The sequence below is a fragment of the Salvelinus fontinalis genome, chromosome 1 (assembly GCF_029448725.1).
Source record: "Salvelinus fontinalis isolate EN_2023a chromosome 1, ASM2944872v1, whole genome shotgun sequence".
In the NCBI taxonomy this organism is placed as follows: Eukaryota; Metazoa; Chordata; class Actinopteri; order Salmoniformes; family Salmonidae; genus Salvelinus; species Salvelinus fontinalis.
This window is the reverse complement of record NC_074665.1, coordinates 37,126,705-37,144,027: the sequence shown is the minus strand read 5'-3', so window position 1 is coordinate 37,144,027 and position 17,323 is coordinate 37,126,705. Positions and strand designations below refer to the sequence as shown.

Below are 17,323 nucleotides of genomic sequence, written 5' to 3'. Positions count from 1 at the left end.
GAGAGTTAGGTGGAGAATTGAGTGAAAGTGCACTGTACAATAAGTTCTCAACAATAGTGTGGGCCAGGTTTAAATCGTTTAGCAGCCTTTCCAATAAATTGGAATACAAAAGTAGCCAACCACCCTTGATAGGCTATCAGTAGGACAATATACTATTGCCTTGTTGAAGGACTTTAAATTTATTCATGGATGTTTGTCTTTGCATAGCCCACCACATGCATTGTTTTCTAACCACATCTGGATAGATCCATATTGAATTACTATGGGAATAAATATATCTGAATGACAGAAACATTGGAATAAATTAGGCTTAAGCAATTGAATGCAACAAAGTGTTGCTTACTGAAACACCCAAAGTCATCCAATTGTTATAATAGCATTGGAAGCATTAGACTAACCACGTGTGATCAACTATTTCAGCACTGTTTCGCGCTGCTTTGAGGCAAGCATGGGGACTGATCTTGATAAATCAATCAGATTTTTATTTTCACTGAATCTTCATTTGGGTATTTGTTAGCCTACAATTAGGATGTGGAAATGTTAGGATTATTTTGCCCTTCACCCAGTTGCTTAGTAACCTAGGCCTACTCCCGACCGGTCACGTTTTACAGAGCCATATTTTCCAGACTGAAACCCTGAGGCCTACATAGGCTACTGCAAAATGCATTTTAATTTTTCTTGGAATAGAAACACCATAATACTAGTCAATTTAATTAAGCTACATTTATAACAGTATAAACAGTACAGTAAATACAATAAGTATTTACAAACAAATTATAATCAATCCTATATAATCTGTTCTAACAAAAAAGGTTTTAAAGTCTCTAGTACAGCCAACATTAAAAAACTGTCAAATGCATTCCTAAATTCAATCGCTTTGGCGATTTATTCATTGTTGAATTCATTGTTATTCATTGTTTAATAATTCGAGGCTCCCTTTGTTATTTCATTTTATAACTAAAATGCCTGACTGTATTTAAAGACATGGATGACTTGTCTGCTGTGTGATGATTGATAGATATACTGCATATTGAAGTAGGCCTTTCCAATCAAATCAAATGTTGTTGGTCACATACACATGTTTAGCAGATGAGATTGCGGGTGTAGTGAAATGCTTGTGTTTCTAGCTCCAACAGTGCAGTAATATCTAAAAAGTAATATCTAACAATTTCACAACCATACACACACATTTAAAGTAAAGGAATGGAATTAAGAACATATAAATATAAATATTTGGACTAGCAATGGCAGAGCGGCATAGACTAAAATACAGTAGAATATAATAGAATACAGTATATGAGTAATGCAAAATATGTAAACATTATTAAATTAAAGTGACTAGTGTTCCGATTATTAAAGTGAACAGTAATTACAAGTCTTTCTGCTAATAAGTAAGTTACGCTAAAACAGCTACAGTAAATAGGACTCTAGGGGCATACAGCTCCATGTCATTTCAATAACTTAGCTTCTCAAAGATGCCCTCTAGTGGTCAAACTAGCATTAATGGCAACAATGGCTGACAGTAAAATATTATGACGTCATGCACTACTAAGGACATCTAGCCAACTTGACACAACTGTGGGCTCAGCATCCATGTGAAACGCTTTCAAGACCTTGTAGAGTCCATGGCCTGACAAATTGAGACTTTTCTATCAAGTGTGCCTTAAAATTGTACCTTATTCAAGCTCAATGAGGAAAACATTAGCCAGATAAATTAGCCAGATACAATTTGACATATTTTGAGCAGATACAATTTACAGTCCAGAGACATTTGGCATATTTTTATAAATATATATACATGGAAAATATAAAAATGTTAAGTGCCCAACAAAATTGCATAGGTTAAAAATGATCAGTGATATATTTTGACAGAGTCAAATTTTGGAAATACATTTTATTTGTGGGTCAGATATAATTAGAGGAAAATATTGTTGGAAAATATTGTTGTTTTTTCATGAAAAATATGTTTTTCCATGACAGCCAAAAACCCATGTGCAGATGGCATTTTCTCTGTACACCTAAAGCCAGCCATACTAAGGTCAGCAATGAACAGATGGATTTGTGAGCTTGGCTTTAATATTAGAGACAACTAAGAGCTATGCTATAAACAGATCAGTTCATAATAACACAAATCTGTGTCAGACAAATCATATTAGAGACTCATACATAGCCAAGTTTTTATCACAAATTCCATAGCCTCAGATCTGAATAAACATGCATTAAAACATGTAGTGTATTTATAATGGTCACAGACCAAAACAGAAACCCGAAAGCACACATCTAAATCAGTTTATTAAAATACACAATACGTGAAACATTACAGAATCCTAAATGACCTCATTTAGTAATGATGATTTGTGTGGTCATATACAGCCATTTATATCTCAATATGTAACGGCAGATTTCCTCCTCTTCGTCTGAAGAGGAGGTGTAGCAGGGATCGGACCAAGACGCAGCGTAGTTAGTGTCCATGTTTTAATAATAATCAACTGAACAAGACACAATACAAAATAACAAAGTGAATCTAACCGATACAGTCCTATCTGGTGCAATGAACACAAAGACAGAAGACAACCACCCACAAAACAGGCTACCTAACTATGGCTCCCAATCAGAGACAAACGACTAACACCCCCCCCCCAAGGTGCGGACTCCGGACGCAAAACCTGAACCTATAGGGGAGGGTCTGGGTGGGCATCTGTCCGCGGTGGGAGCCATTGGGAGCCATAGGCTACCTAACTATGGCTCCCAATCAGAGACAAACGACTAACACCCCCCCCCCAAGGTGCGGACTCCGGACGCAAAACCTGAACCTATAGGGGAGGGTCTGGGTGGGCATCTGTCCGCGGTGGCGCTGGACGTGGACCCCACTCCACCATTGTCCTCGTCCACCTCCTTAGCGCCCCTTGAGTGGTGACCCTCGCCGCCGACCTTGGCCTGGGAACCCTAACAAAGGGCCCCACTGGACTGAGGAGCGCCTCTGGACTCAGGGGCACCTCAGGACTGAGGAAACTCCTCCGGACTGAGAGGTAGCTCATGACTGAGGGGTAGCTCAGGACTGAGAGGTAACTCAGGACTGAGAGGTAACTCAGGACTGAGAGGTAACTCAGGACTGAGAGTCAACTCAGGACTGAGAGTCAACTCAGGACTGATAGGCAACTCAGGACTGAGAGGCAACTCAGGACTGAGAGGCAACTCAGGACTGAGAGGCAACTCAGGACTGAGAGGTAGCTCCGGACTGAAGGGCAACTCAGGACTGACAGGTAGCTCCGGACTGAATGGCAGCTCCGGACTGAATGGCAGCTCCGGACTGAATGGCAGCTCATGACTGAAGGGCGGCTCATGACTGAAGGGCGGCTCATGACTGAAGGGCGGCTCATGACTGAAGGGCGGCTCATGACTGAAGGGCGGCTCATGACTGAAGGGCGGCTCCTGACTGGCGGGCGGCTCCTGACTGGCGGGCGGCTCCTGACTGGCGGGCGGCTCCTGACTGGCGGGCGGCTCCTGACTGGCGGGCGGCTCCTGACTGGCGGGCGGCTCTGGCGGCTCCTGACTGGCGGACGGCTCTGGCAGCTCCTGACTGGCAGGCGGCTCAGGACAGACGGGAGGCTCAGATGGCGCTGGGCAGACGGGCGGCTCAGATGGCGCTGGGCAGACGGGCGGCTCAGTTGGCGCTGGGCAGACGGGCGGCTCAGTTGGCGCTGGGCAGACGGGCGGCTCAGATAGCGCTGGGCAGACGGGCGGCTCAGTTGGCGCTGGGCAGACGGGCGGCTCAGATGGCGCTGGGCTGACGGGCAGCTCAGATGGCGCTGGGCAGACAGGCAGCTCAGATGGCGCTGGGCAGACGGGCAGCTCAGATGGCGCTGGGCAGACGGGCAGCGCAGGCGGCGCTGGGAAGACGGGCAGCTCAGGCGGCGCTGGGCAGACGGCAGACTCTGGCCTGCTGAGGTGCACAGTAGGCCTGGTGCGTGGTGCCGGAACTGGTGGTACCGGACTGGGGACATGCACTGCTAGGCGAGTGCGGGGAGCAGGAACAGGGCACACTGGACTCTCGAGGCGCACTATAAGCCTGGTGCGTGGTACCGGCACTGGTGGTACCAGGCTGAGGGCACGCACCTCAGGGCGAGTGCGGGGAGAAGGAACAGTGCGTACAGGGCTCTGGAGACGCACAGTAGGCCTGGTGTTTGGTGCCGGAACTAGTGGTACCGGGCTGGGAACACACACCACTGGGCGAGTGCGGAGAGGAGGAACAGGACCCACAGGGCTCTGGAGACGCACAGGAAGCCTGGTGCGTGGTGTTGGCACTGGTGGTACTGGGCTGGGAACACGCACCACTGGGCGAGTGCGAGAGGCTGCCACAGGAGAGCTAGTGCATGGGGCTGCCCCAGGAGAGCTGGTGTGCTGAGCTGGCACAGGACGTGCAGGGCTAGGGAGGCGCACAGGAGGCCTGGTGCGTGGTGCTGGCACAGTCTTCACCAGACGGCTAGCACAGGCCTCAGGACGAGTATGGAGAGCTGACTCAAGTGACATCAAGTCCCCCACACGCTCCGTCAGGCGGATGTCGTGCCTCAAACACCAACACATCACCACCCTCATAACTCTCTTCTCCAATTTCCCCATTAGATCCTTTACAGTCTCTACTTCACTCGCCCTGCTCACCTCCAACTCCACCCCGACTGGCTCCGGTTCCATCCTCGGCTCCTCACGGTAAGCACGGGGAGCTGGCTCAAGTCTCCTACTTGACCCAGCTACACTCCCCGTGTGTCCTCCCCCCAAGAAATTTTTGGGGCTGCCTCTCGGGCTTCCAGCCGCTCTGCCGTGCTAGCTCCTCATACCGGCGCCTCTCTGCTTTCGCTGCCTCCAGCTCTGCTTTGGTGGCGGCGATATTCCCCTGGCTGTGCCCAGGGTCCTTTGCCGTCTAATACTTCCTCCCAAGTCCAGGAGTCCTGTGTCTTCGGCAGCTGCTGTTGTTGCCCGTTACCACGCTGCTTGGTCCTTGATTGGTGGGTGGTTCTGTAACGGCAGATTTCCTCCTCTTTGTCTGAAGAGGAGGTGTAGCAGGGATCGGACCAGGACGCAGCGTAGTTAGTGTCCATGTTTTAATAATAATCAACTGAACAAGACACAATACAAAATAACAAAAGTGAATCTAACCGAAACAGTCCTATCTGGTGCAATGAACACAAAGACAGAAGACAACCACCCACAAAACCCAACACAAAACAGGCTACCTAAATATGGCTCCCAATCAGAGACAAATGACTAACACCTGCCTCTGGTTGGGAACCATTATCAGGCCAAACACAGAAACAGGAAAACTAGACACACAACATAGAATGCCCACTCAGCTCACGTCCTGACCAACACTAAAACAAAGAAAACACAAAAGAACTATGGTCAGAACGTGACACAATATCAAATCCATTCTGGGTAAAAATGAAGTATCTTACTTTGATTGTTTTCTATTAAAATGGTCCCCCCCTCCAAAAAAAAAAAAAAAACTCTTCTTAGCAAAGAGCAATTTCTCAAGCAAGAATTTTGCTAGGACTGGTCTAACTGGGGACGGGAAAACTTAAAATTAGCTTTTATTGGCAGAGATTTTGAAACTCTTTTTAATCAAAACTCCATCCCACCAAAACAGGCTTACATTTCAGGCAGTCTTTTCAAACAGCTCTTACACTAAAAAGGGAATTATCATAATTTTCACAATTTCACAGTATTATTCCAACCTCATAGTGTGGAAATAAATATATATAAAATATGATAATCTGATAATCCAGTTTTGTAGGCAAACAATATGACCATTGTTCTCCCCTCTAACCCTATGGTATGAAAAGCTGCCAATTAGGATGCTGCAATTATAGAATAAAGAATAGATGGTATAATTTATGGCAAGTTGTGGCTTTTGTATCTCTCACACCTTTGTCAGAAAGCATCTCGTCATCTCGCTCAACTAAGCCTCCTTTTGTATTACAGAACTATAGCAAAGTTTACAGAGTTGACTTTCCCATTAGATTTGTTTATTCATGAAGTTATGAACATAGATATCATACCTTTAAAAATCTTGCAGTTGCAGTTATTTGATTATCCTGCTTTGTTCCAGTCAAATCTAAGAATAGTTAATTGTCTTTCAGTTTTGCAGTGAGGTCAGTGTCTCACATTGAGATAAGTGTCTGAAATGTGTGTGTGTGTGTGTGTGCGTGTGTGCGTGTGTGCGTGCGTGTGTGCGTGCGTGCGTGCGTGCGTGTGTGTGCGTGTGTGCGTGCGTGTGTGTGCATGTCAGTTACCATTTTTAAATGTAAGAGAAAAAATTTATTACTTAATGATGCACAAAATAATGCACAAAAACACTTACATAATTCATATAACTTGCCTATGAATGATTGTGTGAACAAATCTTGCAGTCAGTTTACCTAAACATGAATCTATACGTGAATCATCACATCATTTGCGGAGTGCTCCAGTCTTACTCACTCACTTCATCTCCTGAAGTGGATTTATTTTGAGTGATTCTCTCCCTTGGTTGTGCTATCAGACCCAAAGAAGGGGACACCTATAATTATTATAATGCAGAACTTTAACATGACAAATAACTAAATAACTAACTAATTCTATAAGTTTTAAACATGTGGCCTATTTTTATCTGCTAGCTAGCCTACTAGCTATGGATAACACATTCACGGCCACATTTCCACTGCCGTAATACATTTTACAGACACAAAATATCCCACCATATGGATCAAATAAATTATGATTTTTATACAGTATGACTTTACAAACATAACTGGATGGAAACCTGAGTGAGTCTGACAACCAGTCAGAGACCACTATGATGACACACCAAATGTGTTTGACGGATCCTTTTTGTCTTCTTCTAATGCCTCTTAAGGGGAAAGTAATCCAATAGTAACTGAAAGTAATCCGATTATGTTTGGCTAATCCAAAAGTTACGTTATTTTGGACAGGTAACTAGTAACTTTAACAGATTACATTTAGAAGTAACCTACCCAACCCTGCCTACGTTATACTGTTTATAGGCCTATACATGTTACGTAGCCTATATAGCTGTAAATGGTGCTGTATATTACTGCCATGCAAACACTTCAGTAGCCTACAAAAAGCATGAATGAATGGATGTGTATGGCTGGGTGCTGAACATCCTTTCAACAGAGTTGTATAGACTACACCAAACATTTGCATTTGACATTAAGGTCATCCTTCTCCAGACGGTGGTCTCACACAGACAGAAAGGCTTGTTGTGTAACTAATAGAGAGCTTTAGAGTAGCGGTGTGTTAATACGTATTAGGGGACAGCGGGTTGTGTTGTTATGTTCATTAATACATTCTTGTGCGGATTGGGGCAAGAGAGTGAGAGAGCTTTACATAATTGCATGCATGCTTTTTCACGTGAAATGCCCCTTTAAAAGTGGGATCAGTTAGGTTAGAGGCACATTGTAAAGCAAGCTGACAGTGAGAGTAAGTAGATCTGTGATTTCTGCACTTTACTGGTGTGAAAAATCGGATTGAAGATGGTGTCTTCCTACCCTTTACCGGATGGTTTCTCAGACTTCGATGTATTCTCTTTGGGATCTTGTCTGCTAGTGGAGGGTGAGTGATGGAATTCATCCATAAATGCGGTAGCTATGCTTCTATATGCTATGTTAGACCTGATGCTCTGTGTTCAGGGTTGGTGGCCTGTTTACACACTCTTTTACAAAGAGTGGTAGCAGCGCAGTTATGTGACCTGATGCAATATGGATGAAATGCTCATTTTGTCCAGACAATTGCATGATATATCCTGTAATTTCACAATCAATAGTCTGGAACAACACATTATTTTGTTTAAACAGCCTTTCAAAAGAAAACTTTTCATTTTTACTTCTCATCTTGGAATATGCGCTCTGCTATGCACACTGCCACTGTGTTTATAACCTATTCTGTGTTATGTCCCTTAAAGGTCTTCTGGGATTCTTCCTGAATGCTGTGACAGTCGCTGCTTTCCTCAAAATAAGAGAACTGAGAACCCCCAGCAATTTCCTAGTCTTGAGTTTGGCATTAGCCGATATGGGCATCTCTGCGAACGCAACCATTGCCGCTTTCTCCAGTTTTCTGAGGTGAGTGACATAGCATACTAATCCTCTCCATCGCCTTATTCACTTTGTACTCACACTGACTCATTGTTGCAACGTTTTGCCACTGCAAAATACCATGAATTGAACATGGAATATTATATACTGGGGGTTCTCAATACCATAGCAGACCAACTCAAAGGAGAATATGTGTCTCTCTCTCTGACATATTCCAATCAATTGGCTAATCAATATCTCTGCATAGTTTTAGAGTAGTACACCAATGAGGTAGGGTCATAACAGACCTTCCGGGGACTATGCTGTGATGCATAAAGGCGGAGGATTTAGAACTCTTTAATCGGGGGGGATGAACGATGATGCTCTGGGTTGGCGTCTAGGTGGTTTAGGATTAAAACAGGCACCAGATTCACTTCAAATTCAAATGGTTATTAATAGCTGACCATGGCCAATGCAAAATGTCATAAACAGACACTGGCCTTCCCTGCAGTCTACTTCTATGCACTGTAAAGTGTTTGCCATTAATTTGACAGTATCTTACAGGCATCTCGGTGGTGAGTAAAATTCTGTATTTCATATTGCTGTACACCTACTGTAATATAAATACAGTATCAAAGCAAGTACTGTGTAATGACACACACTACACTACCGCAAATTGACTAACTATATTATACTATAAAAATGTAACTGCTACCGTAATCGGAATGAATGAATGAATTAATTAATGGATGAATGAAATTCATTGAGGGGAGGAGTTTGTATTTCACTGTAATTACAAGTGATTAGTGCAAGCAGGTTGGCTGCTAGTATATTACAGTATATTAATTCATGTTTCGTGTTTTATATCACTTGCACTTCTAGAGGCCTTCTCAAAAGCTTCCAAACTGACAGAGACTACAGGGTAGAACAGACCAAAAGGACATGACATAATGCTTTTGAGAAGGACTTAGACTTTACAGTGCTTTTTAAAGCTTTGAGATTTCAATCTGTTGACTATAATTTTAAATTGACAGAGCACTATAAATACATATGAGTTAAATTGGTGCAGCATTCTCACTAATGGGTGCAACAAATATAGCTTCTTACAAGGTACGCCTCAAAACATGTTAATGAGCCAGAAACAACCATACCATGCATCTCCTAATGGTCAAAAGGTTTTTAGGTCTCAAACGATACAATACGGTACGGTACTGCATTCTGTGGGGTGGAATTACAGTACCATTTCAAATATGCCAATTTTCCCACAATGCATCATCATTTACAGTATGCTGCAGTAAAAAAAATTAAAGTTTATTTTTACTGTTGATAATACTAAAAATGACCATATAAATTACAGTTTTCTGTTACATTGTGCTCTACCAGTCTATCAATTCATTGTTGAACACAATAAAAATAATAACATAGTGTTAAGGCCTAATTGTCTTTCCCCCTCTTTACTACTGTATGCCCTTCTCCAGGTACTGGCCCTATGGCTCAGATGGCTGCCAGACTCATGGCTTCCAGGGTTTCGTGACAGCTCTCGCCAGCATCCACTTCATTGCTGCCATTGCATGGGACAGATACCACCAGTACTGCACAAGTAAGTGACATGAGTCTCATAGGTTTCTTAGGTCTCATACATCTCCATAAACACACGTGCACACGCACGTGCACAAGCACGTGCACACACACACACACACACACACACACACACACACACACACACACGCACACACACACACACACACACATCCCCAACAATAAATGTACACACACACATCCATCCCCAACAGCAAATGCACAAACAAACACACACTAAACAGGACTAATCTTTATGTGCAGCTGTTCTTGGGGCCTCACAGCATCCTAAAAGGCCATCTGGCCTAAGAGTCTATTGGTCTGTTATGAGGTCACTCATCTATATGGTTTTAATGACCTCTCACAAAGACATAATCTGCAGATTACACCCACACTGACACACTTTCTATTGTGTTTTGACCTTGTAAAACTATACATTGAGTGTACAAAACATTAAGGACACCTGCTCTTTCCATGACATAGACTGGTGAATCCAGGTGAAAGCTATGATCCCTTATGGATGTCACTTGTTAAATCCACTTCAATTAGTGTAGATGAAGGGGAGGAGACAGGATAAAGAATGATTAAGCCTTAAGAATATTGAAACATGGATTGTGTGTGTGTGCCATTCAGAGGGTAAATGGGCAAGACAAAATATTTAAGTGGATTCGAACGGGGTATGGTATTAGGTGCAAGGTGCACCAGTTTGTATCAAGAACTGCAACGCTGCTGGGTTTTTCACGCTCAACAGATTCCTGTGTGTATCAAGAATGATCCACCACCCAAAGGACATCAGCCAACTTGACACAACTGTGGGAAGCCTTGGAGTCAACATGGGCCAGCATCCCTGTGGAAGGTTTTTGATATATACAGTTGAAGTCGGATGTTTACATACACTTAGGTTGGAGTCATTAAAACTCGTTTATCAACCACTCCACACATTTTTTGTTAACAAACTATAGTTTTGACAATTTGGTAAGGACATCTACTTTGTGCATAATTTTTACAACAATTGTTTACAGACAGATTATTTCACTTATAATTCACTGTATCACAATTCCAGTGGGTCAGAAGTTTACATACACTAAGTTGACTGTGCCTTTAAACAGCTTGGAAAATTCCAGAAAATTATGTCATGGCTTTAGAAGTTTCTGATAGGCTAATTGACATAATTTGAGTCAATTGGAGGTGTACCTGTGGATGAATTTCAAGGCCTACCTTCAAACTCAGTGCCTCTTTTCTTGACATCATGGAAAAATTCAAAGAAATCAGCCAAGACCTCATAAAAAAAATTGTAGACCTCCACAGGTCTGGTTCATTCTTGGGAGAAATTTCCAAACGCCTGAAGGTACCACGTTCATCTGTACAAACAATAGTACGCAAGTATAAACACCATGGGACAACGCAGCCGTCATACCGCTCAGGATGGAGATGCATTCTGTCTCCTAGAGATGAAGGTACTTTGGTGCGAAAAGATCAAATCAATCCCAGAAAAACAGCATAGGACCTTGTGAAGATGCTGGAGGAAACAGGTACAAAATAATTTTTGACTAACCTTGATAAGTTTCATCAGATGACAGTCCTATAACATCAGGTTATACATACACTTATGTTTTGGCCGTTTGAAATGGGCACCTTTTATCCGGCTACTCAATACTGCCCCTGCAGCCCAAACAGGTTAAGACATGAAGGTCAGTCAATATGGAAAAGCTCAAGAACTTTGAAAGTTTCTTCAAGTGCAGTTTCAAAAACCATCAAGTGTTATGATGAAACTGGCTCTCATGCGAATCACCACAGGAATGTAAGACCCAGAGTTACCTCTGCTGCAGGGATAAGTTCATTAGAGTTACCAGTCTCAGAAATTGCAGCCCAAATAAATGATTTACAGAGTTCAAGTAACAGACATGTCTCAACATCAATTGTTCAGAGGAAACTGTGTGAGTCAGGCCTTCATGATTGAATTGCTGCAAAGAAACCACTACCAAAGGACACCAATAATAAGAAGAGACTTGCTTGGGCAAAGAAACATGAGCAATGGACATTAGACCGGTGGAAATTTGTCCTTTGGTCTGGAGTCCAAATTTTTGGTTCCTACCTCCCTGTCTTTGTGAGATGCGGTGTGGGTGAACGGATGTATTTCCCACCGTAAAGCATGGAGGAGGAGGTATTACGGTGTGGGGGTGCTTTGCTGGTGACACTGTCAGTGATTCATTTAGAATTCAAGGCACCCTTAACCAGCATGGCAACCACAGCACTCTGCAGCGATACGCCATCCCATCTGGTTTGGGCTTAGTGGGACTATCATTTGATTTTCAACAGGACAATGACCTAACACACCTCCGGGCTGTGTTAAGGCTATTTTACCAAGAAGGAGAGTGATGGAGTGCTTCATCAGATGACCTGGCCTCCACAACCCCTCGACCTCAACCAAAATGAGATAGTTTGAGATGAGTCGGACCGCAGAGTGAAGCAAAAACAGCCAACAAGTGCTCAGCATATGTGGGAAGTCCTTCAAGACCATTGGAAAAGCATTCCAGGTGAAGCTGGTTGAGAGAATGCCAAAGCTGTCATTAAGGTAAAGGGTGGCTATTTGAAGAATCTCTCATGTAGAATATATTTTGATTTGTTTAACATTTTTTTGGTTACTACATGATTCCATATGTGGTATTTCATAGTTTTGAATGCACTATATATATACAGTGGGGAGAACAAGTATTTGATACACTGCCGAATTTGCAGGATTTCCTACTTACAAAGCATGTAGAGGTCTGTAATTTTTATCATAGGTGCACTTCCACTGTGAGAGACGGAATCTAAAACAAAAATCCAGAAAAGCACATTGTATGATTTTTAAGTAATTAATTAGCTTTTTATTGCATGACATAAGTATTTGATAACCTACCAACCAGTAAGAATTCCGGCTCTCACAGACCTGTTAGTTTTTCTTTAAGAAGCCCTCCTGTTCTCCACTCATTACCTGTATTAACAGCACCTGTTTGAACTCATTACCTGTATAAAAGACACCTGTCCACACACTCAATCAAAAAGACTCCAACCTCTCCACAATGGCCAAGACCAGAGCTGTGTAAGGACAGCAGGGATAAAATTGTAGACCTGCACAAGGCTGGGATGGGCTACAGGACAATAGGCAAGCAGCTTAGTGAGAAGGAAACAACTGTTGGCTCAATTATTATGAAATGGAAGAAGTTCAAGATGACGGTCAATCACCCTCGGTCTGGGGCTCCATGAAAGATCTCACCTCCTGGGGCATCAATGATCATGAGGAAGGTGAGGGATCAGCCCAGAACTACACGGCAGGACCTGAATGAAGAGAGCTGGGACCACAGTCTCAAAGAAAACCATTAGTAACACACTACGCTGTCATGGATTAAAATCCTGCAGCGCACGCAAGGTCCCCCTGCTCAAGCCAGCGCATGTCCAGGCCCGTCTGAAGTTTGCCAATGACCATCTGGATGATCCAGAGGAGGAATGGGAGAAGGTCATGTGGTCTGATGAGACAAAAATAGAGCTTTTTGGTCTAAACTCCACTCGCCGTGTTTGGAGGAAGAAGAAGGATGAGTACAACCCCAAGAACACCATCCCAACCGTGAAGCATGGAGGTGGAAACATCATTCTTTGGGGATGCTTTTCTGCAAAGGGGACAGAACGACTGCACTGTATTGAGGGGAGGATGGATGGGGCCATGTATCGCGAGATCTTGGCCAACAACCTCCTTGCCTCAGTAAGAGCATTGAAGATGGGTCGTGGCTGGGTCTTCCAGCATGACAACGACCCGAAACACACAGCCAGGGCAACTAAGGAGTGGCTCCGTAAGAAGCATCTCAAGGTCCTGGAGTGGCCTAGCCAGTCTCCAGACCTGAACCCAATAGAAAATCTTTGGAGGGAGCTGAAAGTCAGTATTGCCCAGTGACAGCCCCGAAACCTGAAGGATCTGGAGGTCTGTATGGAGGAGTGGGCCAAAATCCCTGCTGCAGTGTGTGCAAACCTGGTCAAGAACTACAGGAAACGTATGATCTCTGTAATTGCAAACAAAGGTTTCTGTACCAAATATTAAGTTCTGCTTTTCTGATGTATCAAATATTTATGTCATGCAATAAAATGCTAATTAATTACTTAAAAATCATACAATTTGATTTTCTGGATTTTTGTTTTAGATTTCGTCTCTCAGTTGAAGTGTACCTATGATAAAATTACAGACCTCTACATGCTTTGTAAGTAGGAAAACCTGCAAAATCGGCAGTGTATCAAATACTTGTTCTCCCCACTGTATATACACACACTACCGTTGACAAGTTTGGGGTCATTTAGACATTTCCTTGTTTCTGAAAAAAAAGCACATTTTATTTCCAATAAAAAACAAAATTGATCAGAAATACAGTGTAGACATTGTTCATTTTGTAAATGACTATTGTAGCTGGAAACGGCAGATCTTTAATGGAATATCTACATAGGCGTACAGAGGCCCATTATCAGCAACCATCACTCCTGTGTTCCAATGGCACGTTGTGTTAGCTAATCCAAGTTGATCATTTTAAAAGGCTAATTGATCATTAGAAAACCCTTTTGCAATTATGTTTGCACAGTTGAAAACTGTTGTTCTGATTAAAGAAGCAGTAAAACTGGACTTCTTTAGACTAGTTGAGTATCTGGAGCGTCAGCATTTGTGGGTTTGATTACAGGTTCAAAATGGCCAGAAACAAAGAACTTTCTTCTGAAACTCGTCAGTCTAGTCTTGTTCTGAGAAATGAAGGCTATTCCATGCGAGGAATTGCCAAGAAACTGAAGGTCTCTTACAACGCTGTGTACTACTCCCTTCACAGAATAGAAAGAGGAGTGGGAGGCCCCGGTGCACAACTGAGTAAGAGGACAAGTACATTAAAGTGTCTAGTTTGAGAAACAGATGCCACGTAAGTCCTCAACTGGCAGCGTCATTAAATAGTACCTGCAAAACACCAGTCTCAAAGTCAACATTGAAGAGGTGACTCCGGGATGCTGGCCTTCTAGTCAGAGTTCCTCTGTCCAGTGTCTATGTTCTTTTGCCCATCTTAATCTTTTACTTTTATTGGCCTGTCTGAGATATGGCTTTTTCTTTGCAACTCTGCGTGGGGCCTCCCACTCCTCTTTATATTCTGGTTAGAGACAGTTTTCAGCTGTGCTAACAATTTCAAATGGGTTTTCTAATGATCAATTAACCTTTTAAAATTATAAACTTGGATTAGCTAACACAACGTGCCATTGGAACGCAGGAGTGATGGTTGCTGATAATGGGCCTCTGTACGCCTATGTAGATATTCCATAAAAAAATCTGCCGTTTACAGCTACAATAGTCATGTATTTCTATGGTTGTGCTTTTCATCAGGGACAAAGCTACAGTGGAGCAGTGCCATCACTCTGGCTATTTTCATCTGGCTGTTCACCGCCTTCTGGTCCGCCATGCCCCTCATCGGCTGGGGAGAGTATGACTACGAACCCCTCAGGACATGCTGTACCCTTGACTACAGCAAAGGAGACAGGTGACAAACACACCCACGTTTCAAGTTTCAGGTTTCAAGTTTTTAAATTCACATGCACAAGTACAGTTAAATGCCTTTCTTGCAATCTCTAAACCCAACTTTGCAGTAATCAATAACAATATAATACTACAAATAACAAGGTAGAACAAAAACACACAATGTAAAAATAATAATAATAATGATATAACAATTATGTAAGTAAGCATATTATATACACGGTCAGTTTCAGAAACATATTTACAATGTGCAGGGATACTGGAGTGATAGCGGTAGATATGTATAGAGGCAAGGTGACTTGGCATCAGGATATATGTAGAGTAGTGTGTGAAATCAATAGAGTTATATTTTCTGGGTGATTTTCTGGCTACTCACTCCAGAGAAAGCTTCAAACTGTAACTAGTGCCTGCAACCTGGTTCAGGTTATCATTCAACCAACCAGGGTAGTTACAAAAAGCACAGGAATGAAATCATCAACATGTATTGATCACATAATTACAAATGCTGCAGACATTTGTTTGAAAGCAGTATTCAAATCCATTGGATGTAGTGATCAAAATATAGTAGCCAATATAGTGTATAAGTGGTCATATTTGGGGCGGCAGGTAGCCTCGTGGTTAGAGCGTTGGACTTGTAACCGAAAGGTTGCAAAATCAAATCCCTGAACTGACAAGGTAAAAAACTGTCGTTCTGCCCCTGAACAAGGCAGTTAACCCACTGTTCCTAGGCCGTCATTGAAAAAAAGAATTTGTTCTTAACTGACTTGCCTAGTTAAATAAAGGTAAAATATATATATATATATATATATGTTTTGTGGCTATTCCTATGTTTTTGAAAGGCAAACCCCACTCCATCATTCACTGAATCAGATGATTTATCATTACAAAACCCACTGATATTGCCAACTACTCTAATGATTTTTTCATTGGCCAGATTAGCAAATTTAGGCATGACATGCAAGCAACAAATGCTGACACTTCACATCCAAATATACTGTATCTGACCAATTAATAAAAGACAAGCATTGCATTTTTGAATTCTGTAAAGTGTGAAGTGGTGAAAAAAATATTGTTGTCTATCAACACTGACAAGCCACCGGGGTCTGACATCTTGGATGGAAAATTACTGACGATAATAGCAGATGATATTGCCACTCCTATTTGCCATATCTTCAATTTCAGCCTACCAGAAAGTGTGTGCCCTCAGGCCTGGAGGAAATAAAAAGTTATTCCCCTACCTAAGGATAGTAAAGCCACATTTACTGTCTCAAATAGCCGACCAGTCAGCCTGTTACCAACCCTTCGTAAACTTTTGGAAAAAATGGTGTTTGACCAGATATAATGCCATTTTACAGTAACAGATTTTTAGCACGAAGGACATTCAACAAACATGGCACTTACACAAATGACGGCTGAGAGAAATTGATGATAAAAAGATTGTCGGGCTGTTTTGTTAGAATTCAATGTGGCTTTTGACATTATCGATCATAGTCTACAACTGGAAAAATACATGTGTTATGGTTGTACGCCAACTACTATATTGTGGATAAAGAGTTACCTGTCTAACAGAACACAGAGGGTGTTATTTAATGGAAGCCTCTCCAACAAAGTCCAGGTAGATTCAGGAATTGCCCAGGGTAGATGTCTAGGCCCCTTACTTTTCTCAGTCTTTACTAACGACATGCCACTGGCTTTCAGATTGGGTGGCAAGGAATAAGTTTGTCCTAAATATTTCATAAACTAAAAGTATTGTATTTGGGACAAATCATTCACAGAACCCAAAATCTCAACTAAATATTGTAATAAACAGTCCCTCCAGGATTTATCAACATTTTGTGATTTCTGCAGCCAAAAATGCTTGATTTTGCGGCAGCTTTTCAGAAATTCGGCAATACATTTTGCAATGTTTTTTTTACATAAAGCAATAAAAGTCAAATGTGTTCAATTTTAGGATGATTTTAAGCAGAATACATAATATAAAAAGTGCAAAAAGGCAAATGTTTATGTTTCTGAATAACAATGAGCAACAGCTAAATGTGCATTTTAATTATGGCTGAAAGCCCTAAGTCGGGATCAATATGACAACAGCCACTTCAAGTGCAGGGCGCGAAATTCAAAATATATTTTTTAGAAATATTTAACTTTCACA

General features: G+C 42.3%; 1 protein-coding gene across 1 annotated transcript in view; it reads left to right on the top strand.

Annotated features, from left to right (window-relative positions):
* The first annotated feature begins 6,780 nt into the window (after window positions 1–6,780).
* Window positions 6,781–17,323, top strand: part of LOC129853946 (RPE-retinal G protein-coupled receptor-like) — a 36,220-nt gene continuing 25,677 nt past the window's right edge. Inside the window, exons 1-4 of the mRNA XM_055920486.1 lie at window positions 6,781–7,608; window positions 7,958–8,114; window positions 9,545–9,666; window positions 15,025–15,178. Coding sequence (XP_055776461.1) covers window positions 7,530–7,608; window positions 7,958–8,114; window positions 9,545–9,666; window positions 15,025–15,178 — 512 coding nt within the window. The 5' untranslated portion in view covers window positions 6,781–7,529. The remainder of the gene's footprint in view (window positions 7,609–7,957; window positions 8,115–9,544; window positions 9,667–15,024; window positions 15,179–17,323) is intronic.